The following is a 27,447-nucleotide window of genomic DNA, read 5'->3' on the forward strand; positions in this document are numbered from 1 at the left end:
GTGTAGGGATCTTGGAAATTATAGCTGAAGCGTTTAATAAAACCTAGTGTGCTGTTTGCTTTGTTAATTATTGTGTTATAATGATCTATGAATGTTATTTTGGAATCTATAATAACTCCTAGATCTCTTATTCTGTCACACTTTTCTACTTGTTGATTTCCCAATAAGATTCTATTGTTCTGTATATTATTCTTTCTACTCAATGTTATGGAATTACATTTTTTTACATTCAGTTTCAGCAGGCTTTTATTACACCATGTATAAAATATATTTACTTCGTTTTGAAATGTCTGAAAGTCTTCACCATTTCTTATTTCTAGAAACAGTTTCATATCATCAGCATATATAAGAACTTTTACATTTTTTAGAATGAAGGAAATGTCGTTAACAAATAAAATAAAGAATAGCGGGCCCAAATGAGACCCTTGAGGGACTCCTGATGTAACTTGAATTGGGATTGATTTTATCCCTTTAAATCTAACACTTGTTCACGATTTGTAAGATATGATTGTACCCATGTAAGAAGTCCTGGCTCAAACCCCATTTTTTCTAATTTAAAAAGTAGCATGGGTATGTCGATGCGATCAAATGCTTTGCTAAAATCTGTATAAAGAGCTTCAACGTGGTTTCCGTTATCCATTGCTGTTAATGTGTAGTTAATGAATTCGAGCAGGTTTGTACTTGTAGAACGCCCTTTGAAAAAACCATGTTGCACATGGGTAATTCTGTTCTTGATTTGGTGAAATAAATTTTCATTGACAATCGCCTCGAAAATCTTGGGAATGCACGAGATGATAGCTATTCCACGATAGTTACGCACATCGGATTTTTTACCATTTTTAAAAATTGGAACTAGGAAAGAGCTTTTCCATGTTTTAGGAAAACAACCTGATTCTAGAGACATGTTAAAAAGCCAAAATAAAGGAGCGGTTAGTTCTATTGACAAAGTTTTTAAAAACACCGGTGGAACGCCATCAGGTCCAGGGCTTTTAGAGCTATCCAAGTTTTTTAAGGCATCCATGATTGTATGTACTTTTATCTGTTTAATGTTAATATCTCTTGAAAGTTCTGGGAGGAATGAAAAGTATTCACGCTCTCGATCCTTCTCTGAAAATGTAGTGTAAACTTCCTGGAAGAATGTTGCAAAAAGATTGCAGATTTCCTCTGAGTTATCGCCTACCTTTCCATCAAGATGCATTTCTGTTGGGAAATAATCCGATTTTATTTTAGTTTTTACGTAATTAAAGAAGTTTTTTGGGCAAGTTTTTATATTGCGTTCTGTTCTTGCATTGTATTCTTCAAACGCGATATCAATGGCAAGGTTCAATTGATCGCATAGATTTAAATAGTTGGTAAAGGTTGGTCATCTGTTGCAGCAGCAAGAAATTATTGGAAAATACTATCGTATGCACATGTATTGACAGTTAATTTAGTTCTCTTGATTTTTACAAACTCGAGGCCCATAATACATCCGTTTTTTGAGATCTGAAGTATTGCCGTATTTATCAAGCATTGGCATTTTTTACTCTGCGCTTTCTTTCTCCTAAATTTTTTTTCGAATCTCGTATCACCGCACGCACTTCGACTTCTATGCCTTTCCCCCAATGTTTCCAGAAGTTGGTCACTTCTGCTGGCAGCACAGAATTCGAAGAATCGCTCTCAGTATGGTCTATATATCTGTGTGTATCTTCATTTCTTGGTTTTCCACCGGTTCTTGTTCAAGTTTGGAATCCTATCTACAATTGTTTCATTCATAGCTTTGTTGCAAATTGATTTCACACCGTTGTCAACATTTTCACAAAACGGGGGTCGTGTGAACCACAGTTTATACAGAACAGTTATGCAAAGAGTGAAATCAAAAAAGTCTACCCATCGAGTACAATTGGAATTCATCTCTGATACCTCTGTAACAAAACTGAATTCTAATTTTGCTCGATAGGTAGACTTTTTTTTACTTCACTCACTGATCACTCTTTGCGTATCTTGATACTAATTCCTTTAGTGTGAACTGTTTTTTTGTGTCTAACTAGTGCTAATTAGGATATGTACAGTAGAAATGGGGTCAAATAGGTAAGGGGGTACAATAGGTATAGGGCATTATCTTTGCTATAATTGAGTAAACACCAAAATTTCTCACTAGGACGAAGAGTACAAAGACTGGTTTGCCAAAAATTTTCGTCCTAGTGAGAAATTTTGGTGTTTACCCATAATGTCATCCAAGACAAGTTTTGGCTTCACTGTGCTTATCGGCATAAACAGAACTTTGCTCGGACGGGACATCACGTTTGACCAGTCGTTCGAGTGAAACACAAAGTGTGTTTTAGTTTTAGGAATTTGTGTCAAACCGGCGCTGATCCATTCCGACAAAAAGTTAGTGTCGGTTTCTGATGAGACGAAGTCGTAACGCACCCATGTAATTTGCTATGTTAGTGCAGAAGTCACTCGTGTCGCTTGAAGTAGATACGCGCACCAAACATCCGACGGTTATCTTTCTATTGGGGTGTTGAGCCCATTTTCGCTATGTTTCTATTGTCACCCTACCCATTTGAAGCCGTTGGCTAGAGCAGTGTCTGCCATCTTTGTTCAACGCATTGAGTCAAATGGTAGCGCAACAATAGGGGCACTCGATTCGAGTTTTTGTTGCGCTCAAACACGAGAATTTCACTGTTTTCATCGGATTTGTGGTATTATATTGGTTCTTAACAACGAAGCAAAGTACTTTGTTATATTGCCTTTTCGGTAACAGATCATGCAAATGTGCATTGCGGTATTAAACCCATCTTACAGTAAAGGTAATAAACGATAGAATGACGAATTTCGGAAGCTGTACAGTTATGTGCATCATACAACCATACACTTTTTCAGTACCGTAAAACGGGGAATCTTTGATCACCGGGGTAAGTTTGATCAAATGAGACTTTTTTCACTAACGTGCGATAAGATGATTCCCTCTAACAAAATCATCGAAACAATATACAAACCATATTCTAAATATGTTCAGCATCTACCGGCAACGATTATTTTGTCATTAAATGTACCTTTTATGAACACAAATTCAAATTGAAAACGATACAACTTTCATGCATAGTTTCAATCTGTTCAAACAATTCCTTGTATATTAATGAAACCAACCAACTTCAACTGAACTGATCACTTTTTTAGAAACCGTAAATATTTTTGTCCAATAATTTATTTTAAAAATCCGAGATTTTCATTGTTAACTATTTTATTTTGACTATTTTCCCGAAAAATTTCGATTAAAGTCGGCCGTCCTTCCAGGCAATTTTATTTTCTTACGAGACGACACAATATCAGGCCATAAAATCGCCTGCAGATATGCAATTTACACAACATTTGGAGCGTTATTTCTTATTTCGATACACATATTTTGCTGATCAAAGTTATCCCGAAAACTCGGTTCTGTTCGTATGCAAGATAATTCGGCCGATTTCTATGACAGTATTAGTATCGAGTCAAACCAACCAGAATTATGGCGGATTTCTGTCCGAATTCAGGTTGGAATCTGGCCCTAATATTGGCGGAAACCTGCCGGAATCACGGTTTTTTTACAGGGTAGGTTGGATAATGAAAAAAAAATTTTAGGTGGTTTCCGGATCCGAGCCCGTGTCCTAGTTCTCGATCCGGACCATTCCTCGGATCCGGACCACTTCCGAATCCGGACTTCCCGGATCCGGATCAGTTCCGCGATCTGGACCAGTACCCGGATCCGGCCCAGTCCCTGGATCTAGTCCATCCCCTTTCCCCCTTACCAGATCCGGACATGAACCAGGCCCAGACTGTCTCAATATATTAGCGCATTTACCCATGTGAAAATAACTCAAATTTGCATAACGAAGGGCTGAATGAAAACACAAGTTGTTCCAAAAAACAGCCCTGTATTATGCAACGTTTTTGTGCAGGTTGAGTATACCAGATGCAAGTGGTGCCAAATTGAGCTACACTTATAAATTGAATTCTGTTTTAAAAATTGTCCTTGCGTTTAACTAGGGGTGGGCGTAGCGTAGTTGGTAAATCGATTGCCTTGTACGCAGCGCACCTGGGTTCAAGTCTTGAACCCGCATATAGGGTTAGAAATTTTAATAGATTTTTCTAACCCGAAGAGGCCTTAAAGTTAAAACCTCTATAATCGAAATAAAAAAAATCCTTGCGTTTAAATCAAAATGGGAGGCTTATTACTACCGCAAATAGTTACACCAAAAACTTACTGGCAACCTGAGAGTGGTCTTTAGAAAGCAGTTGGTGCATTCTACCTATTAATGGTGTATACTTGAGTGCTGAATTCAATGGTGTAATAACATTTTGTGTACTAGGTACTAGGACTCGTTGTCAAGTTGTGAGCTTGAAAAAAACAACACATCTTCTGATAAAATAATTTTGATGGTAAATCCTTCTAGATGGAATTATAGCGAATTTAATCTTCAAGTTAATTTAGCTCAAGACTTTATGTTATCAGCAGTTTTCGAAAATGCTATTTCAAACAACTTTGTTGAAGGCATGAATACTTTATATTTTCAGAGTGTCGAAATATAGTAGACTATATGTAAACAAAACCTTTTGAACAAGTTGTTCTGAATATTACTGTATTTGGGGAATCTCCTCTGCGGTTAACAAACAATAAAATTCACATTGCATTCAAGGTATGAGTATCTGAAACTTACAAAAAAGTTATATTGAAGAGAAAGGCTTCAAAGTTTTGTCCTAAATATTGTTTTATATCTCTATATGCTGCATTCATGTAGCCTTCAAATTTTCAACAAAATAGTTTAAAATGATATTACAACTTCGCTGATGGCACCAAGTCACTTACCATTTTTGAAGAATTAATTTTCCACAATTACTTCTAGGAGGATTAATCAAGATTCAAAGTTGATTAATTCGAAATAATGTGATCTTGACTGTTGAGAAAGTTTTCTAAAATGTTTCCGCTTTTGGAGGTTAACATTCTTTGACTTCATTGACATGTTGCACAAGAAAATAATCTATAGAGGTTTGAACACTGTTCCATATTGGTTCCGTTTGTTTGTAGATTGGAATGGCATTTATTAGACTGCTGATGTTTCTGAATTTTAATAGTTGATGAAACTAAATTTTAGCATTTTCAAAAAATCAACAATTTTCATAAAAACCCCAAACCAAATTTCTGGCAACGCCACTGCGAAGCAGTCAATCTCTGGTGGGCAGAAAGTGAGTCACCCGGGTCAATACCGCCGCGAGGCAATCGTATCAGGTTTAAGTGATATGGGTAAATAAGCTAAAACATAACCGTTCAATTCGGAGTAATGAAGAAAACCCGAAGGGAAGAGTTAACGAAAAAAGTAACGTGATAACAGAATCAGGGCCGGCGGAATGCGTGGGTAGTATGGGTAGTAATACCCACTCGAAAATTACCGAGGGGGGAATTACCCACTCGAAAGTTTGGAACAAATCAAAACCTGATTAACCACGTATGTGTGTTTTTTTTCGCACAAAATTCGGAAATCCTCGATGTAAAACAATTGCATATTTTTATTCAGATACAAATTTCTTTGCTTTACAATTTAAATTTCTTGAGAATAATTAAGATTTGTTTGAAATTTGGAATTATTTATTATATTTATACTCATGGAAATACATTTCGACACATCTACATCCTAAAACAATGAGTTCAGATCGATAGACAAAATATTTTAATATACAATTTATTCAGACTATGGGATGCAGTTAGAAATATTTTCAAGAACAATATAAACAATTTGTAATTTTTTAACATGAATAATCATTTGATTAAAAATTGAAGCAATGAGAAACAATCACTACAGAATCAGTAGACTTTGTATAAGGAAGGCAAAAGATTGTTGATCCCAACATCAGTAGCAAAGACCGTATCAGAGAACAATCAGAGAAAAATGACAAGGAAAAAATAAAATTAAACTTGTAGCTTTGTGGCAAACAGAAGATACCTATCAGGAACTCTTGGGATCACATTTGCAGATACCTGTTAGTAAGTCAACCAAAAGAGTAGATATAAATAAATTTGGAGGATAGCCAGCATATCTCGGACTAGAACCAGGCCGAAGGGATTCGTTTAACGCAGATCTGGCACTACACAACTAGAAAAATCGTGTAAATTTACGTCTCTTGACCATGAATATCCGAGCATCAAAAATGAAATATTTTTACATTTGATTTCAATTTAACATGTTGTTGAATTTTGCGAGTAACGTAATTTTACTCCACATATAGCGTTTGTTTAAAATGTGTAATTTTATGGCACTGCGCTTAGAAAGTACATCTTTCATGTAAAATTAAACAGAGCACGGTTATATTTCGTCATTTCGTCAATTACGGTTTGTTAGATTATGATAGGTTTCGAAATACCTCAACGGTAAAATTTAGTTTTTTTTGTGTGTAGAACACTAGGCGCACGACCAGACAACATGTTTAATGTCGCGATAGCCGTCACCGCAAGCGCAAAGAAAGCTCTTTACGACTCCAATACGCCGGAGATGCGCATTCACCGTATAATGATTGGACATGATCCGAGATGCCACCCGAAGGAAGTCACGACGTTCATCCCTCCTTTTTAAACAAGGTTGGTTAATGCATTTGGGATTCCTAAACTTCTATTATTCCACAAAATTTGCCAATTTTCGAGCGCTCTCTAATTCTAAAGCTAACTGAAAAATTCGTTAAAGCTGCGCGATGTTTCACAAATATTACCTTCTAATGCCCAAGTTTCCGCCTTCTCACTACCATTCTAATCTAAGTGTCACTTTTATTAATACCCGGAATAGATCAATGCGAATGAACTCAAACTAATATTGTATTGTATAATTTGTATCAGGCAATTCGGAGAGATTGCAATATAAAGAGTATAAGATCGCCCATATTCTCTCTGGGAAAATTAGAAGTGCTTTCCATGCTCCATCGATCGAAGCGCCTACTTGGAACTGTAACGATGTAGACATGGTCGTAGGTAATTATAAAACCATAAGTTTTGTGGGGAAAATGCTTAGCGTGAGTATCTTTTCTGTCAGATAAATTTGTGTGTTTGAAGAACAATTATTACGTCTATATACATTATTATAATTTCATCGCGAAACGTCTATCATTTGAATGTGAATTTACGTGGAATGCTGTTGTCGCCAATAAAAAAAATTCTTAGTTCCGTGAATTCCGATCAAAGGTCCAATCGAGTACACGACGTAGGGCCCAGCTGCTAGACTCTCGTTAATCCGTTGACGAACCGGTGGCAATAACCGCGTTTTTCAGTTTGCATCGAGTTTTTTATTTGCGTTTCTAACATCGCGTATATTCGGAAAAATTTGGGCGATCTGACGTTCAAAAAGTTCTCATAGCACCTTTTCACGTACAATTCTGAGCACTCTCTGCCCACAACGGAGTGGGAAACCGTCCACGATTGTTCGCGCCAGGTATTCGTTTCGTCTGACCTTTAATCTCAGTGTAGAAAAACAAGCCAGTCAAAACGTTGCACACTACCACCGGAGGAATTTCTCATTTTGATTCGATTGTTTCGGATATAGTGGACGTGCAGCTCTTTTAATCAATGGGTACACTAATGAGGTAGAGTACAACGGTAAAACTAACGCACTTGGCCGCGCTGGTAGGCATTCGTGTCATTTCAACTGTATTCAAGATGGTCATACTGTAATTGTCGCGAATATCATGCAATAAGATAGATCGGTTATCAGCATGAAGACAACCCCATGACATGCCGTGGGAGTTCAAATCTTCTCGAACCAGTTGAGGTGCGATATATAGGAAAAGATTATCAATGAATCTTTTCCTATTATTCGGATTTAACAAGCGACAACTTCAATACCTGGTACCGAGCAAAGGCGAAATCGATTGAAATAGTAGCACGTTTTGATCCCCAAAACGCTCCTCAATATTGTTTTCGGCCATGGCGAAAAATGCTAAAATTGAGGAAGATCTACGTCGGAAGTAAACCTAGAAAAATAATATGACTGAAATATAGAGACATTTGGAGTTTTGTATGTCCCATGTGGACTTTCCCAGACCAGGACTATTTCTAAAATGGGTTCTTCAGTTCATGCCCCGGGTTACAAAAAAACGAACAAGTAGACGAGCCCCGTTCAAAAGAACAAATTTTGGGAAGAACAAATCCGGTGAAAGGCTCTAAATGAGGTTGATGGAAAATAAACTTTCTAATACTCCTCGATTTTTACTGAACACAATTGCTTGCATACCAGAATTTACACTGACTGAAGCACGGGGATCTGGAAGGAGCCACCCCCTAGTCCATTACCGGGTATTGGTCCAGATTCGGGAACTTGTCCAGATCCGGAAACTGGTCCAGATCGGGAACTAGTCCAGATCCAGAAACTGATCCACATTCAGGAGGTCCAATTTGGAAACTGGTCCAGATCGGGAAACTAGACCGGATCCGAAAACTGCCTAAAATTTTTATTTCACTATCCAAGTTACCCTATACAAAATCCGTAATTCCGTCTATTTCTGCCAAAATTGGTGCAGATTCCGACATGAATTTAGGTAGAACTCCGCCAGAACTCCGGCTGGTTTGACTCGATACTAATACTATTATAGAAATCGACCGAATTATCCTACATCGTCATTCCACCGTTTACTACCTTTGCGGTAATATGAGTTTAATACCGCAAAGCGCAATTGCGTGGTCTGTTACCAAAAAGGTAATAGAATCGTACCCAGAGGTAATAGAAACATGCCCGTTGGATTTTGGGTGTAGTATTCAACAAACACATTTTCGCTCAACCGTCGGACAAACAGCCCTGTTAACAAAAACTGTTTCAAAATAGCAACCAGATATTATCAGAAAATTTTCATTTTCACTTACACACGCCATATCTGAACTTTCGTCAGTACGAGGAGAAATCACTTCGAATCTTACTACCCACTCGGGAAAAAGGTGTTCCGCCGGCCCTGAACAGAATTGTGCAGTAAAGTGTATTTGAAAAAGAAAACGTTTATTATCGGACTTGGGTGCACATTTAGAAAATCACCTAGTGTACAGGTACAGTCGTGATTCGCTGGTTGGGCCACACCTCTGTCCAACTAACGAATTTGATTCGTTAGTTGAACCGACTGACAGATGTCAAAAACTCTCCAAAAGAGACGTTAGTAGTGTAATTGCATCTATTCACATCTCTAATAATTGCCAGAGATTGTCAAAGTAAATTTAACATACGATTTGGACATTCAGATGCTTTTTAGTTGGACAATGGTCCAACGAGCGGAGGTCCAACTAAAAAGCGATAAATAAAGAACAGTCCCGGTATGCAGCATAGCTGTTTCATTTCACGTAAAAGAACCCTAGGCCACTCAGTAATACGTGTTTGTTATAATCATTCTAATTCGAAAGAACACTTAATTCAGTATCCAACGACATTTTAGTCTTCAAAGTCTGTCCAAAACCGGCGAAATTATTTAATTTTGTGGAGCAGAAACGCCTTCCAAATAAGGATGTATTTCATTTTTTTTTTGTTTCAGGTTAAAATTATATGACAAATCTTTTATGGAGTTTAAGTTGTCGGTGGCGAGGTACTACGCGAGATTGTTTATAAATCTGCCATTTTTATTCGTGTTGACATTCAAATTTTTTTTTGTTTAATAAATAAATGTTTAAAAATATTCAAAAGACTGAGGAGACCTCTTTAAGTGTCCACGCAAGAGGATTTTTAATCTGTGGAAATTTAATTGAAAAAATCTGCTGTTTTTCAATCGATGTATTGATTAAAATGTCGTTGGACGTGGAACTGAATATTCTTCATGCAAGTGTTGAACCATTTGCATATTTTCATGAAAAAATCGAAAAAGAATGGCAATTTTCATATTGTTATTCCAGAATTGCTCAATATATCTTACAAAACAGCATAATGTAAAGGGCGAACACGAAATTATTGCGACACATTCAACAGGGCATAACTTTTTTACCATTGGGTAAAAATCAACCAAATTTTGCACACTTTCTCATTGATGTGTATTGTTTACATGCTGTCAAACTCGAAGTCGTGTTTTTCGATTCAACGAAAATGGAGGTGAACCAACGCGAGCCGAGAGAACAAATTCTTTCCAAACACCTGGAATTTCCTGACCTGTCGCACCGGCAGTTGGGAAAAATGTTGAACATTCACCATTCAACCGTCTCCAGAGTGTTGAAGCGGTTCCAGGAGCGGTTGACGTTGGACCACGGCAAAGGAGCTGTAAGAAAACCGGGACCGGAGAACAAAAAGACGAAGGGAAAGGTGAAGCGGATGATTAAAGCAAATTCCAACGTCTTAAGCCGTGATTTGGCTAAAAAGATCGACATGTCGCAGAGCTACGTCCAGAATGCAAAGAAGAGAGCTGGACTACATACATACAAGGTACAGAGCTTCCCAAACCGCGATGAGTGGCAACAATCGCCGGCTAAAACTCGGGCACGGAAGCTCTACGAGAAGATGCTAACAAAATATGGCTGCTGCGTGATGGACGACGAAACGTATATAAAAGCCGATTTTAAGCAAATTCCGGGGTTGGAGTTTTTCACCGGCAAGAGCAAGTTCTATGTGGACGACAAATTTAAGAAGAAGAAAATGTCGAAGTTCGCCTCCAAATATCTCATTTGGCAGGCCATCTGCTCTTGCGGACTGAGGAGTGAGCCTTTCGTGACAAAGGGCACAGTAAATGGCGAGATAATCAAATCTGAGTACCTCGAGAAGCGCCTTTTGCCGTTCTTGCAGCAGCACGACGAAGCTCCGCTATTTTGGCCAGATTTGGCATCATGCCACTATTCTAAAAGTGTCCTGGAGTGGTATGAGGCCTTCTGTCCATTTTGTTCCAAAGGACATGAATCCGCCAAACTGTCCGGAGCTGCGCCCGATGAAGCAGTACTGGGCAATGATGAAGCGGGAACTTCGGAAGAGCAAGAAGACAGTCAAAGACGAGAAGGACATGTTAAGAAAATGGAAAAAAAAACTGAGAAACTGGTACCGGATGACACTGTAAAGACTTTAATGGAGGGCATCAAGCGAAAATGCGTTCAATTTTACACTCAAGGCTCCATCGATTAACTTTTCTTTTGATTTTTGAAGTTAATATATGTATAAAACTACCCTAAAATTTTGGTTTGATTTTAAACATTGTAAGAAAATTGGCATGACATTTTCGTGTTCGCCCTTTAGGCGTTCCTCAGGGCTCCATCCTAGGTCCAACTCTTTGAAACGGGATGTACGATGAGGTCTTGACACTACCTAGGAACGTGAAAAACGAGGGTTACGCGTGTCACTAACTGTAATGTGTGAGACACTTGGAGAAGTGGAGATGTCAGTGACGGAGACAATGGACGCGACCGAGAGCTGCATGAACGGGGTTAAGTTGCAGATAGCAGAACTACAAGACGGAGGTGGTGTTGGTCAGTAACTGCAAAGCGGTTCAGCGGATGCAGATCGACATTGCATCAAATCGGTCACCGTACACCAATTGAGAGTGATAATCGATGACCGGTTGAGCTTCAGCTTGCGAAAAGTCGGCGAAGACAATAAACGCAATAGCGAGGATCATGCCAAACGTCGACGGCCCGAGACGCAGCACGAAACGTCTGTTAGCTAGTGTTTCGTCATTGATTCTGCGATATTGGGTTCCTGCCTGGAGTGCGGCGCTGTAATCGAAGCTGATTCGCGAAAAGCTTTTGGTAATGTATATGACATAACAGGGGTGTCGTGACCACACTTCGAAGTTATTTCAAATCTTGCAAAGCGTAAATTGACATAACTTCAATGATTGTTCCTATATGAATGAAATGACAAATTTTTAGGTCAACGCGGCAATCGGGATCCCCAGGAAAATTTCGCTGAGCCCGGTGAATCGAACTTAATGCGTAAAATTTGAAAAAGATGCAAGCAGAATTTTAAGAATATGATCATCGTGGTTATGTCCCGGACATTACCTGCCCCTAGTTTTTCGCTAAGCGTGTTTATTTCTGTACGTTAGGAAAAAGATTCCGATGGTCGTTTCGAATGATTTTTACATTGATATTTCAAAGCAAGAAAATATGAAATTTGTTCATTTCATGAATGAATGTCTCAACGAGCTTAGAATTCAGCGCATCCCCTATCAACGCAGACGCTAACAACAAAGGGTCTTTTCAGAACCACCATAATTATTATAAAGAATAACTTGAAACATTCCCACATATTTCATTGAGTATCATTCGATTTGAATTACAAGTCAAACGAGTAGTCACGACACTCCGGTTATGTCCTAGACATTATCCACCCATCTTTTTGAAGTGTCATTCATCCCATAAGAAATACACTGTGACGAATCATGCGCCGAATAGCGCTACGACTCTTGCTGCGACGAAAACTAATCGTCGCGTCTCCTTTGGAAAAGCCCGAACAATATTGTTCATATTCCATGTAAGCGCATGGTAGTTGGCAGCATTAACCAAGTATGAGATCTGCTCTGGTTTAAACACATCCTGCAACACATGTTATTAAATTACTTTCTGTAATTTGTTTTCCCTGTTTTGGGTTGACTATAACGGGTAGTCAAATTCGCTGTTTATGCATTCTAACGACAATTTTTGGGAAATAATGAAAATTATGGAATGCAAAACGTTTTACCGAGTCCGAAATGGCACAGATGTCATTGCAACACTAGTGTCAAAGAAGCACACAAAAAATACCATTTTTCCCCTTTCGGCGGTTGCTGAATTCTGATAGATGCGATGATAGCTATTTGCTTATCCGTCTGTAGATTGATAACTACTTTTTACTTAAACTTCCGTTTGTTGAACTTGTGTTTTGTGTATGTCTACATATTATACCTTCTTAGTACTAATACAAGTACCAAGTACTAAGTACTAGAGTGGGGCAAAATGATCGTTTTTTCAGCACAGCACTTTTTTGGTTCCTTTTGGGGTCCCAAATAACTGTGCAAAATTTGGGGTCGATTGGTGTTGACCCGGCGTAGCGCATTGCGTTGGAAATTTGTATGGAGATTAGTATGAGAAATCCTACTTTTTTGCATTTTTAATTCTACAGACTACAATTCTGCCTGTAGTATGCCAACAAATAAATAGAAGTGTAGTCCATGATATGCTCTAAACCAAGTTATAGCTGTTTAAAGTTCGATACATCGAATTAAATGCCAAAAATCATTTTTATTGCCAACACTGCGGGATATGATGATATTTCATATAGCATTCCAAAATAACATCATATATTTTAGATATACCACATTTGTATGTTTGTATGAATTAGTCAAAAACCTTAGCTCAATTTCAGGAGCGTAGGTAGTTGAGCAGAGCAATAGAGTGTAGTGAGGGGCGAGGGAAGGGGGCTTTAATATGTAGAAATTCGAACTGAAATATTGTCGAGTTGGAATGTTCAGATGAATTTTTTTCAAAACATTCACACAATGTTCTACGCATAATAGTAACGATGAAACAAAACATACTGTATTCCTTTGCCTTGACTTTTAGCAATAGAAGTTACGTTACAGACTGAATCAACTGATGTCGAGTTGATATGTCAGAGGATTGCATTGATTATATTTCGGTTTAATATGCATTATGATTTGATAGCATGCTCATTTTCATGCTGTTCGATCTCAACTACCTACGCTCATGAAATTGAGCTAAGACCTTTTAATAATTCATACAAACATACAAATGTGGTATATCTAAAATATATGATGTTATTTTGGAATGCTATATGAAATATCATTGGTACATCCGTAGTGTTGGCAATAAAAATGATTTTTGGCATTTAATTCGATGTATCGAACTTTAAACAGCTATAACTTGGTTTAGAGACTTTCTAACACCATATATCCTTCGGCAAAGTTGTTCAGCATATCATGGACTACACTTCTATCTATTTGTTGGCATACTGCAGGAAGAATTGTAGTCTGTAGAATTAAAAATGCAAAAAAGTAGGTTTTCCCATACTAATCTCCATACAAATTTCAAACGCAATGCGCTACGCCGGGTCAACACCAATCGACTCCAAATTTTGCACAGTTATTTAGGACCCCAAAAGGAACCAAAAAAGTGCTGTGCTCGGTTGATGTGGTTATGATTACGTTTTACATTTCTTATAAAAGAAATGTATAGAATTCGCTCAAACTTTCAAGATTTTTTCCGAGGCCCGGAGGGCCGAGTCTTATATACCAATCGACTCAGCTCGACGATTTGGGACAATGTCTGTGTGTGTGTGTGTGTGTGTGTGTGTGTGTGTGTGTGTGTCTGTGTGTGTGTGTATGTAACGGACAAATTCTCATTCGTGTTTCTCAGCAATGGCTGAGCCGATCTTATCCAAACCAATTTTAAATGAAAGAACTAAAAAACAGTATGAACGCTATTAATTTGTTTTTGATTCTGATGTTTAGTTTCCAAGATATGAATGTTTGAATGCGTAAAAATGGCGTTTTTCGCAGTTTTTTTAAATTATCTGCCGAAATTGACAATATAGATTAACAATTTATATGTTTTTAGACAGCTTTAACAAATACCTTTCGAACAAGCTATAGATTGTAGAAATCGGACTATTATCAAAAGAGATATTTAACATTAAATGCGGACGAAAGATTTTTATCATTTCCCATTGCCAGAAATATGACCAAAAACATATAATCTATCATTAACGCCAAAACGGCTTATTTTAGGTCAATAGTATCTTCGGAAAATTTAATGGAGGTAATATGGCCTTTCTTCTGGAATTGTGCTTTTGCTGATTAATCCCCCTATGAGTGAGATATTTTCACAAATTTTCTTGGAGGTGATTATATCGAAATGATGTCTTCAGCAAATTTGTAGCTCTTACTTTTGCGAATAACTTTACTAAAGACTTTAAATATCTATTTTGAATACTTTAAAAGTTATGGCTTATTGTTTGTTGATTACTCTTTGTCGCCCATTTATTGTTCAATATAGTAATAATCCATTGAAATAAGCTAAACATTATTTCGATAAAACGAATTTTGTATTTCATTTTACTATCTACAACCGCTAGAAATAATCACCGAACACTTCCAAGTTGTCTGGAAGGAACTTGATACCTTATCAGTACAAAAATGTTCATTTGTGCGAATCTTCTCACTGCAATTTTTCTAACTTATAACCATCGGATCGATCTGAAACATATCGGAAAATGAAAAGCGAAAAAAATAACTCCAAGCAACGGCGTAGCCAAGAGAAGGTTTTGGGGTTTAACACCGTACAACACCCCCCCCCCCCACAACACCCAAAAAAATATTGGATTGAAGTTGAAAATTTATTGATGCAGACTGATTTAATTCAATATTACAATAACAATTATCTGATCCGTGGATTGATAACCTGTTGTTGTTAACATCATTAGGACTTTTGATAAATTGTCGGAATGGGGTCCTGATATGTAACTGATCTATTGGTTTTGATTTCACAGTTGTCTAATTGCATCAATATCAAATTCCTGCCTGAAAACATTCCAATAGAAAATTCCAGAGTTCTGTAATCAATCATAATCCTCAGATTTATTTTCAAATTGATCTCGTTTTTGTAGAAATGTATTGTAATAAGGGTATTTATTTAATAGGAAGCGAAGTTAAAATTGATTTGATGTCTATGAAACATAGAACTGCTCACCAAAAAAATGCATAACTTTCAACATTTGCCAAAAATGTTTTTGCCTTTCCCATTCACGCTAAAATTCGTCAATCTAATCCTGACCCGGAGGACCGAGTGTCATATGCCAATCGACTGAGTTCGTCGAGATCGGAAAATGTCTGTGTGTGTATGTATGTGTGTATGTGGAATAAAATGTGACCTGTTTCTCAGAGATGGCTGGACCGATTTACACAAAGTTAGCCTCAAATGAAAAGTACAACCTTCCCATCGGCTGCTATTGAATTTTTTATTGATTGGACTTCCGGTTCCGGAGTTACGAGTTGAAGAGTGCAATCACACAGCAAATTCTCATATAAACTGAAATGAAAAATTTTCAAAATCAAATTTGTATTTTTGATGCCAAATGACTTTAAAATGCATGAAACATTGAGATGTTTGACAAAAATTGACTTCTTTGGACTTTGGTACATTTTTGCCTTTCTCATATAGAAAGGTTATGCAATCACTCTAAAAATCGTCAATCATACCGGCCCGGAGGGAGTATGCAGTGAGGGGTTGCTACTTTAAAATTAAAACTAGCTTAAAATTTCTTAACAAGTTGAAAATTTTCGGCAGGACCTAGACCTCTCGGATCTTTCTCCATGATCCGCCGCTGGTTTCAAGCGTGTTTCAGTATCACATAGTATCTCAAGATCGTGGCTGTCGATCCGTTGTATGTATGTTCAAATCGTACTGAACATGTAATATTCATTCCCACTATTGTATTGAACATAACCAGCCATGGAATCGTAGTCTGGACAAATGAGACAAGCACAATTGCACCACTAGATGGATTAAAACAGGTTTTTATTTTGGGAATGCGTCGAGTTGAAACGAAAACGTAATATGATTAATAACGAGGATAACACTATCCGAATGTAGAGAGAAATTTATGAAAAATGACGATTTCCATTCGACTCTCGCAGGTTCTGATCGACTTTGATGAGCATTTGATTTTTGTTGTATGACCAATTGTATGTATAGGTCAAATGTTTAAAAACAGTAATTTAAGGTCAAGATAACATCATTTTGAAACCGCCAATTTCGGAGGTTTAATAACTTCGATGAGTTTTACAAACGTTAAACAGCGCATCATTTGATAAAACAATTTTGACGGTATATCGTCCAAGAAGTATTTATTGTGAATTTTCTCAGGTTAATATTCATGACTACAATAAAGTCGCAACAAATTCGCTAAAGACACGACCCTTGTTACTATTTTCTAGAAAATAATTCTGCATAATTTTAAAACTTCAAAAATTATGGTTTCGGAATTATGCCGTTTAGACAGTAAGATCGATTTTCACCAAACCCCCGCCAAACCGAATTTCTGGCTACGCCGCTGACTTCAAGTAAGTAGAAACAAAGTCGTTCTACACTCGTTCACAAGAAACTTCTTCGAATGCTGAATATCTATTATAATACATTGACACCCCAATTGTATCAGCCAAATATGAATTGCCAAATATGATTTTTTTATTGCATCGAACTACAACAATTTTTAGGTAGCTTTCAAGAGGTTATTTTATAGACTTCTTCCAAAATTTGGCGAACCTATTCCAATTCGTATACCAATTAATTGGTATACTTAAGGGTTTATATGTTGCAGATAGAGAAAATACTGAAATTTTCAGCTTTTTTCCTACACAATATTACGAAAGCTTATTAAACAATTTTTCCTAATAAGTTTGTGAAAATTATAAACTATTTGAAATTTTTTAATAGTTTATTTTTTTATTTAACCGTGATTTTTTAATAAATAGTGACCATCGCTTCACAACGTAGTCTATTTTTCATGGCTTGCGGTGATTACGATCTCTCGAATTGCTGAACTGAAAATTATGGAATGGAAAATAATTTTTAGTGTTCTTTACAGATTTAACTCGCCGCGCAGATAGCTCTGAATTAGACCCGCTGGTGCCCTAAGACGATTTCGCTAGATTTTCGGAGCACTGTGCACCAAGTGCATTAACGCATGTGACGGAAGGCTATCGAAAAGTTTCGTGAAAATGAAAATTCCAGTAATGATGATGATTTTCCCAAACGGTTCGTTTTCGAGAGGTTTTTATTTGTTCTTTGGCATTAGGATTAGCGGTAATAATTCAAATCAAGGATACTACTGGGAAGTCACCTTTAGAAAAAGTCGATGTCGAAGTAAAATTTGGAACTATGCACGCATGCACTTCAGAGATAACGTGATATCAGGAGCTGCGATTTCATTTCAACGCTTTTTTTGTGAAAAGGGCGATACTCACAAATGTAAACATAAGGCTTTTTTCATACATGCGAATGATAAATAAATAACCCCTTTAGGAAAATTCAGTTTTCCCACCACAATTTGGATATTTTATTAACAGAGCATTAACAATAATTCGTTGGAATGTCTATTTTATGGGCCATTTTTTCGCTTTCCCATTGATTTGGTTTGAGATTTCTAGCACTGATGTTGTCCTATGCTGATTTGAGCGATTCTCTGAGTCCTGCCACTATCCCATGTAGTATGTGTTATCAAAAACATCGCGAAACATCAAGTTCTAAATGTTCTCAAACGATATAATATCCGAAGAGAGTGATAAGAGTTATAAGAAATGTCTCATCACACTGTTAGGTGGATTAAAAGCGTTTTTCTATATAACAATGCCCCACCCTACTAAGTACTCAGCTTATATGGCTAACCATCTTTGTGCTTGATGGTTTTTGTTCAATATTTAGTTGCTATAACTTATTTCTCCGTTTTTGTCGTACGGATAAATAGACTCAAAAAATCAAACACTTTTTTCCCGAGTGGATAGTAAGATTCGGAGTAATTTCTACTCTTGGTGGCGAAAGTTTGGTACACCATGTCTGAACTGTAAGTGTAAGTGAGAGTGGAAATTTCCGGATAATGCCTGGTGGCTATTCGAAAATATCATTTGTTAACGGGCTGTTTGACCGACGGCTCACCAAAAATGTGTTTGTTGATTACTGACACTACAAGTGTTCCACAGCTAATTACCAATTGTTTTAAATTTCGTAGCATTGATTTTCTGTTTCCTCCGATAAAACTTTCTTTGCTTTGGTACTGAAGCCTGCATGATAGTGTTGATTAATGGGAAGGTATCTTCGACAACAGACAACCCCTCTGGCTCAATGCAGATCGATTTGAGTATTTATCCGATGGCAAAATAATGCCGATAAACCGATATAAATTATATTCATCTACAGGCCCCTGGAAGGTCTACTTCCGAACTGAATATAGCGCATTTAACAGTATCGATATATCGCGTAAACTAACTAAACAACACTCGGCCGTGTACGAAGAAGTGTCTTGTCTACGTACCCGCATGGGAAGTAGAGGTTGATGGTGTAGTCTCCAACAGCGGCCTTAATTGCGAAATATGAGGTTGGCTCCTTCCAGAACCCTTTGCTTCATTCAGTGAAAATTCTGGTTTGCAAGCAATGCGTTCAACATAAATCGAGGAGTATAAGAACTTGTTTTCAATCAGTCTCATGACGATCCTTTCTACTACTACGGATCTAATCTTTCAAACTTTGTTCTTTTGAACGGGGCTCGTCTACCTGTACGTCTTTTTGTGCATGAGGGCATGCCGTTATTGCGAACAATTCGGCCATACAGCTACCCAATGTAGAAACGCAGAAATCAGGACTAATTTCTACTCTCCCTTGTCCACTAAAGAGCGAGAGTCTGACAATCCCATTGAGGGAAGATGTTCTAATATGCCTATAAATTCAAAAAAAAAAAGAAAATCGTTTCCTCTCCTACGCTGCCTCGTAAAGGCCTGAGAGTGTCCTTTGATGGGTGCTATTACAAGACCGAAGCAATTGGCTCCTCGTCTCGGAAACTAACAGGAATTTCCTCATAGGACATCAAAAACCCCATGTGTCTCTATATTTCACTCTCATGATTTTCCTAGGTTTAGCACGAAGTATTTGATTAACTTCCGACGTAGATCTTCCACAATTTTAACGTTATTCGCCTGGGTCAAATTAATCCTCGGTATCGGATATTGAAGTTGTTGGTTGTCAAGCCCGAATAAAAGGCAGACATTGTTCCCCTATACATCGCACCTCAGCTGGTTCAAGAAGACTTCAACTCCCACGGTATGCCATAGGGTTGTCTTCACGTTTATTAAGAAATGTAAAGCGTTGAAATTTCCCCTAGTATTGAAGAAGAACTAAAATATAGTAAGACATGCTTGGGTTTTAATTTTTTCGAAACCCGACTCTGCTTGAATCCGTATACCTTTTTCAATAAGCTCAAATTTCGAAGTGACGGTATGTTAATCTCATACTTCCGACAGAACACAACAACACGGAAAACTCGAAGTAAAAGTTGAACTCTGGTTTCAGGCGAACGTAATCCTAAATTACCAGAACAGTCATGTTTTCATAACTTTCTTCCAAGATCAAATGCACCCATTGTTGTTATCCTACCGAGCATCAGCTGCCGTTTTTGCCTGTACCGTCAATCCAATACCTAATCAGCTTATATCGTTGTCGTTTGCAAAGTCCCCGCCATATAAAAATCCTCTCATCACACAATTAGTTTTGCCTTAGTCTGTAAAGTGGATAAATGATGGCTAGGAATGGTGTTCCCCCTAAACACACCGAATCCTACCCTAATCCTGCTGGGATAGGCAACATCTGCCACTGATGGGAATTTCCGTCTTTCCGCCGTACTAGTTCAGAAAGTGCCCCATACGTGATTTCGCTTCACAACTTGTGGCCATTGTCTTCACTTGCAGCTTTCCGCAAAATGTCCCCCAGCTTATGGGATCAACTTTTCCCTGTTTTTGCACCTCCCCCCCCCATAACACCTCCGTGCCATTCCAATTCACAGTTCATTTTCCACTTCGTTTTTTTTTCGACACACTGATTTCCATCCGATTGCTGATTCGATTTTGAATCTTCGCCCAAACACTTGGGACCAACACTTTTCGAACACGTACCGTAAGCTTCATTCTTTTTGCTCTGCAACACTGCTTCTTCACTGCTTATGCTGGAAAAACGGGCTCCCTCTGAAAACACACACAATTTTCCACTCACTACTTCTATTCGCTTTGGCTTTCAAACAACGGTTGACCTGATAGAAAATTTGATTTTGCCAATCAACACTTTGTCACTGCTGAGCGAATACGCTTCTCAGAAACCGAACCGGTCGAAAAAATAATCCCGAAAATTACACGCGTTCTGGCTGCTGCGGACAGACCGTAAGAGCTGATGAAAACCGTTCAGAAAGAAAAGCCCTTTCCTTTTCCTCGGAGACCCCTATTCAACGATACCACATTTGAGAGGTGCACCTCACTAGACTAAAATTTAATTTTCCCAGCGTTTGAGTTTTATATATTTTAATAACAATTTTGCTACTTCTGCTATTGCCACAGCTAAGCCGAGCTGGTGGCTACTACCCTACCCCTTTGCTGCATTTTCCCGACGGGCTTATCGATGGGTGGTGTCGGGTGGCTCTCCATTGAATTTTACTCTCACTCTCGAACAGTAGCTGACTGCAGCAGAAGCAACCACAACACCAGCCGAATGGCGGTGCTTGTGGTTGGGGTGCAGTTGCAAATTAAAACTTACAGCTCGTTTACTTCTACGCCGCGCACCGAAACGCAACGAGCGGGGCAAGGTGATTGTGCCGCCCCGAGATTAAGCAGTGCTGCTGCAGGGACGATTGCCTGCTGATAGCAGCCAGCAGAGGCGCACGCCACGCATAAGGGCCACCACTGTAAACAATGGCCCGAGTGGGTTACAGTACTGATAAGTATTGATTGATTGGTAAATCGGCTGTAGTTATCCAATGTTTTGAAGTAGACTACTTATAAGATTTCAAAATTTTCTGCAGCAATTTTACCCAATTTTTAGCGTGAATAGCTGACGTTGTGCTAAATGAAAAGTAAGATTATTGCGCTATCTGATTGGAAATCTGTACACGGCCGTTATAAGCATATTTGTCCCATGTTCCATGGGATTCCCTATATACATGGGACAATTATGCGTTGAACGACAGTACAACAATTTTGTGTCCAATTCCGTAGAATGTACAATTACTAAAAATAACGGAAATAATGGATTTTATGATAGCAGTAATTATCTGATCCATGGTTGGTCGGTACAATTCGATAAAGCAGCGATTGTTGCTAGGACAGCCCCTTTGTCATCGAATGAACTGCGACTCATATAAAAAGGGAACATAGGAAAAATTCGTTAGTTTGTGTTAGCGTAGTAGCTGCTGCGTTTCGAGTCAGCTCGCATTTTTCGGTGGTCGGTAATATATCCCATGACTGCCGCCAGGTGCTGATAGTGAACCGCGCTCTCTTGCTCTTTAATTTATATCTGGCATCAGGTGCGCGTTCCTTTTTTTTGTGAGCTGATACGATAAAAATAAAATAATAAAAAAACATATCTCGATTAGCTGACGAGTTATCAGTAATTGAAAAATATTCAATTTTTTAAACTTTCAAAGTTCAAAAACTCACTTGAAAAAATTGTCATATTCAGCCAAAACAAAAAAATACGTGTCAATTATTTTTAGCTAAAGAATGCAGGAAAAATTTTTGGAAAGAATTAAAATTTTGGTTGTAAATCTGACGTGGAATGATCCATATGCAGAACTGACTAACAAACAAGCGGTGTCGTTTATATACATAGGAAACACACTCTCTGGAATATTCCAGCATGTTTCCCTGCTGTGGACGGTGCATGGCGCATGAATGGAAGCGTGCGGGAGCGAGAAGAATGAATGCGCGCTGTGCTACCACGCCGTGCTATTGGCCACTGATGATACGCGATGCTTCTAGTGGTTTCTAATGTTGGTTTGTCAAATTTTGTGATATTGCTGGAACCTTCTGGGCCATATTTTATTTATTCTGCTGCATGAAATACATATTTTTAGAGCTGGTAGCCAACACCGGGGAAACTTAAAATACTCGCTCTATGCGCTATAAACACAGTTAAATAACGATCCGTAACACCAGGTTAATTGTATAATAGGTTGATGTATGATGGGATTTTTACATTCGCATTAAGACCGGCTCAAAAAATGAAAAGCTCCATTATAAGTGACGTCCTGGTACTTATACCATTTAACCAACATTTTACTATGTAATCGCAATCATAACGCTCTGCAAAATGTTCAAAAACATGTAAAATATGCAATGTTTCAAAATCATTATAAATTACACTTTGAAAAATGAGCAGAGCAAAACGCACTTGTGCGGGGGTAAACTTCACTACACTAACGGGACAGAAAGCTCGTTGGATAAACACGCAATTTTCTTTTCTGTAGGAATTTCACAAAAGTGTAGCTTTAAATCGCCTTATTAGATTTTCAGAACAAGTTTTCTGTTTTATATTAAAAAGATGGATAGGTAATGTTAGAGACATAACCGGAATGAAGTAGCTTTGGGCTGTTAATACAAATGCTGCAATTTTTACTAATTTCTTAAAGGTATTATTAAAATAAGTTATTTCGGTATTTCTAATGGAAATAATCTCAGGGTTACCATATGAGGATACATATGTTCGAATATTTTAGATTTCGATGCACGTGTACAGAAATTTTGGTATTTCCATTGGATATTACGAAATAACTGGGCTTAAAACAACCTATCAGAAGAAAATTCATAATTCGTATTAAAAGCCTAAAATGTATTCTACTTCACTCCGGTTATATCTCTGATATCACCCACCCATCTTTTTTCAAAATGAATCTTTCATGAATAAACCTTGCAAATTCATTGTGCGGAGAAACCGCCAAAAGCTGCTTTTAAGGAACACCTACCAATGTATAGATAAAAAGCTCGTAAAAGATAAAGAGTAGCCTTAATAAAGTAACTCCAACTTAACTATTACACAAGGTTGCGAAAGAAAAATGTGTTCATATTGTTGGATAAAGAAATGTTTCTAGGAAAGGAAGTACCTCCTTATAAAAAGTAAAGTCTATACTAACCGATTTATGAGCGTAATCAAACTTCATGACACATAGATGACCACAACTAATCACGAAAACCTCAACGAGAGCTTTAAAACACTTTTGTTCCCTTTTTCAGTTTAAGACCACGATGCGGCGTGTCACACGCAATGGCCTTTTGGCTTTCTCGTAAAGAAAGGATATGCAATCACTCTGAAACCGACTTTTAGCCGAGGCCCGGAGGGTCGAATCTCATATACCATTCGACTCAGTTCATCGAAATTGTTAAATGTCTGTATGTGTGTATGTGTGTGTGCTTTCAAAACTCACTCACTTTTATCAGAGATGACTGAGCTGAATCGCTCAAACTTGATTTCAAATGAAAGGTATAACGCTCCCATTAGCTTCTATTGAATTTTTTGTCGATCGGACTTCCGGTTCCGGAGTGACAGGTTGACGAGTGCGGTCACCCAGAAAATTCTCATCTAAAATGATAACACCATGATATTCAAATGGTGTAATACATATTAAAAAGGATGCAACATAACTCGGATTTGCGGGTCTAGGTCACTAATGATCATTCTAAGCAGTTTTGACCACATTGGCCATCTATGACGGTTCTTGATGCACCCGGGTACTTTCCATGTTCGTTATTTAATGTCATACCTTTTTCTCAGAGAATTCTTGACCAATTTTAATGAAATTGATTTCAAATGAAAGATACAATACTCCCATGGACCGCCATTGAATTTCATTCATATCTGACATTTGGTTCCGGAGTTACAGGTTGGTTATTGCGGTCACATAGGAATTTCCCATATAAACCGGTACAATCGTAATACTTTAAAGGTTAAAAATCAATTTTTATTTGCAAGTCTAGATAACTGATGGCCAATCAAATATGCTTTGAATACAATTACCACTATATGGATGGAGATTGCGTAGTTGGTAAATCGATTGCCTTGTACGCAGCTCACCTGGGTTAAATTCACAACCCTGCACAAAGGGTTGAAGATTTTTCTAAAGATATTTCTCTAACCCGACAAAGAGGCAAATGACCGTAAGGTTAAAGCCTCTATAATCAAAATAAAAAATGCAAATTGTGTCCATCAACCCCCTCTCAACTTCCGCTCACACCATCTCTTTCAATATCATTCCATCCTCTCTCCCATTTGACCTATATTCTCTTCATCCGCCATATGCATTTTTTAGACAATTTCGTCCCATAGCCATATATTATAAGTGAATTTGGAGTCACCCAGCTCAAATTTGATATCGAAAAGATCAGATCAATTCATCTTATAGTGCTAAATTGATTTTGTCACACATTTTATGATATAAGTTTTGCCAATAATTGGTAATGAATACGAATAAGAACATAAATAAACTATCCGATTTCATTATCGTCAATTCGGTTCTTGCGGATTAGATTTCAACGTACTTTAGTGAACTGTAACTTTTTTTTACTACAAATTTTATATTAGATGATAGAATCTATCCATATTCTTACTATGACTTTCAGCTATCAACTATTGGTTTTAATCGACGATTTTACTAATTGTGTGTTTAGGCTAGCCTCAATTCGGTTGATTTCTTAGCTGCATTTTCGATTTAGGTATATTTAGGTATATTTAGGTTTTTTACATTTTAACGACATTCAATTAGCTGGAGATTACTGGGTTGGGAAAATTATGAAAATTTAGAGCCATAGAACGCAAATGAGAGCAAGGATGTGAAGTATACAAATCGGAAAAACTAGAAGTATCTTTAGAAAAAGTGCTTCTTTTATAATCGAGCCAAATATTAAAAGACGCCTTTCTACTACTTATGCGCAAGTTAATAAGTATTGATGCCTTGTTAGCTTAGTGTCGACTATCAAATTCTGTAGCATAAGCACTCAAGTTTACTAGCAGAATTTTCATAATAACTTGCATCAACTTTAGAAAAATCAAATACAGTGAAGATCCATTTTTAACAGTCCTTTGGTGAATTTTGGGCTGTTAAAACGGGGATAATGACAAAATTGGACAATTCATATGAGGCTGACAAAATCGGGGGCTGATATAATCGGGTCTTCACTAAAATCTACAATGCAATAGTACAACAACATGACAACAATGTTCCATAAATACCTTATCGTCTCATTGCGACTGTACTCTTCGCAAAATAGATTTTTGTCATAGGGGAATTATGGTTAAAACCGACACCTTAAGCTTAACGCTTTTTCTGGGTTACCACAAAACCAATAAAATTATAATTTCTATGCAGAATTCTTCTTCAGAATATTCTTAACAAGGTTTAATTTTTTCAGCGCTTTAAAAAATGTATTTCATTAAAAATTATTGGTTGTTAAACTTGGAATACAAAATGACTTTTTTTAGGCACTGCGAGTAAAGCCAACACCCCATAGGGGTAAGATCGACACCCCCGTTTAATTTTTTTATCTCCACTTTATAAAAACCTTTTTCTTTATTAAAAATGAGATATATGCATGATTAATAAAGTATGAGTATGTGTGATTCAAATATGTGCTTTTTATAGCTTCATCATGAAGTGAGGGAAAGAGAGTTCGAAAGCGTAGTGCTATAAATAAGAGTATTTTATACTATAAGATTATTTCTTGAAATGGGTATTTCCAAATAATGCTTACGCACATCATTGCAACCTTCAGTGTCATTTTATTTCATGAGAGAAGATTTGCAAGCGTTCTACGTTCTGCTAGTCGGATTCATTCACTTATAAGTGACACACACTTCTGAGTAAAACTATCTTTTTCAGATTTCATTTTTCGGACTCTGATCATCAATAATCTACCGGGGTGTACAAAAGATCATTGTCTCATTGTGATAAAGTTCGTCCATGACAAACCAAGAGAACACTAGAAATCCGGTTTGAGGAGCTTTTTACAGAAATAGCAAAAGCTTCGATAGAATCAAATAAGCAAAAATTCCAATTGTTGATTTTTAAAGAGACTTACAATGAATAAACACAATAAAAGTATTTCTGTGTAATTCTGCTATTACTATAGTGTGCTAATAGTGTAATGGAAGTGTCACAAAGATCCCCAGCATTTTGTAATGAATCGCAAGTAAACACAACCGTCTTAACAGCGTGTCGGTTTTACCCTAACCATAGGGTGTCGGTTTTACCCCAATAGGGCACATTTTTTAAAAAAGCGATTAAAAATATTGAATTTCTCAAACTCGTCTTCAATGCACCCAGTTGATCGTAGGAAGGGCCGATAATAATAAGTACTGAAAAATGTGGTGATTTGAAAAGCTTTTATTTGGTTAAAACCTTAAAATGTACCAAAAAAATTTAACATCCAGACGAGTATGAACGCTGCTGTCGTATGTCTTGTTTATTTTATGACATTCGGCGTACTAACGTAAATCCAAATTTTCCTTCAAATGCTGTACATAAACGTACCAATTATGATGTGTTATTATGAAATGAATAAAACTTTGATTTATAGGGAAAGTTGTGGGGTGTCAGTTTTACCCACAGTGTCGGTTTTTCCCACAATTCCCCTACACGTCACACGTACAAAGAGTAATAAGAATGACATTTTCACAAATATACTGAATATAACTTGCTATTGGATAAATGAGAAAGGCACAAATACATCATTAAGTGGATTAAAACAGGTTTTTTTTTTTCTTGAATTACAATTAAAAGAATGTGTGTGAAATTTGAAGTTAAAATTGGAAAAAATAACGCAAGACATAATTATAAAATCTTACAGTGCGCGACAATGCCTCACTAACCACTTCAGAGTTCGTGCGAGCAAGTTTCTAATTTAGAAAAAAAAGGTTAACTCTACACTTAGCAATGAGATGAGACACCTCTTACACATATCACTGTTGGATCATGAATTAGTTTG

The 27,447-nt window shown here is 37.4% G+C and overlaps 1 protein-coding gene across 1 annotated transcript in view; it reads right to left on the minus strand.

The window, feature by feature from the left end:
- LOC131684826 (putative mediator of RNA polymerase II transcription subunit 26) overlaps positions 1-20,915 on the minus strand; it is a 160,951-nt gene extending 140,036 nt beyond the window's left edge. The window contains exons 1-2 of the mRNA XM_058968016.1: positions 20,736-20,915; positions 20,602-20,670 (exon numbers count right to left, since the gene is read on the minus strand). Of these exons, the coding sequence (XP_058823999.1) occupies positions 20,602-20,613 (12 nt within the window). The 5' untranslated portion in view covers positions 20,614-20,670; positions 20,736-20,915. The remainder of the gene's footprint in view (positions 1-20,601; positions 20,671-20,735) is intronic.
- Between the last annotated feature and the right edge of the window lie 6,532 nt (positions 20,916-27,447).

Source organism: Topomyia yanbarensis, chromosome 2, assembly GCF_030247195.1.
Source record: "Topomyia yanbarensis strain Yona2022 chromosome 2, ASM3024719v1, whole genome shotgun sequence".
Classification (NCBI taxonomy): Eukaryota; Metazoa; Arthropoda; class Insecta; order Diptera; family Culicidae; genus Topomyia; species Topomyia yanbarensis.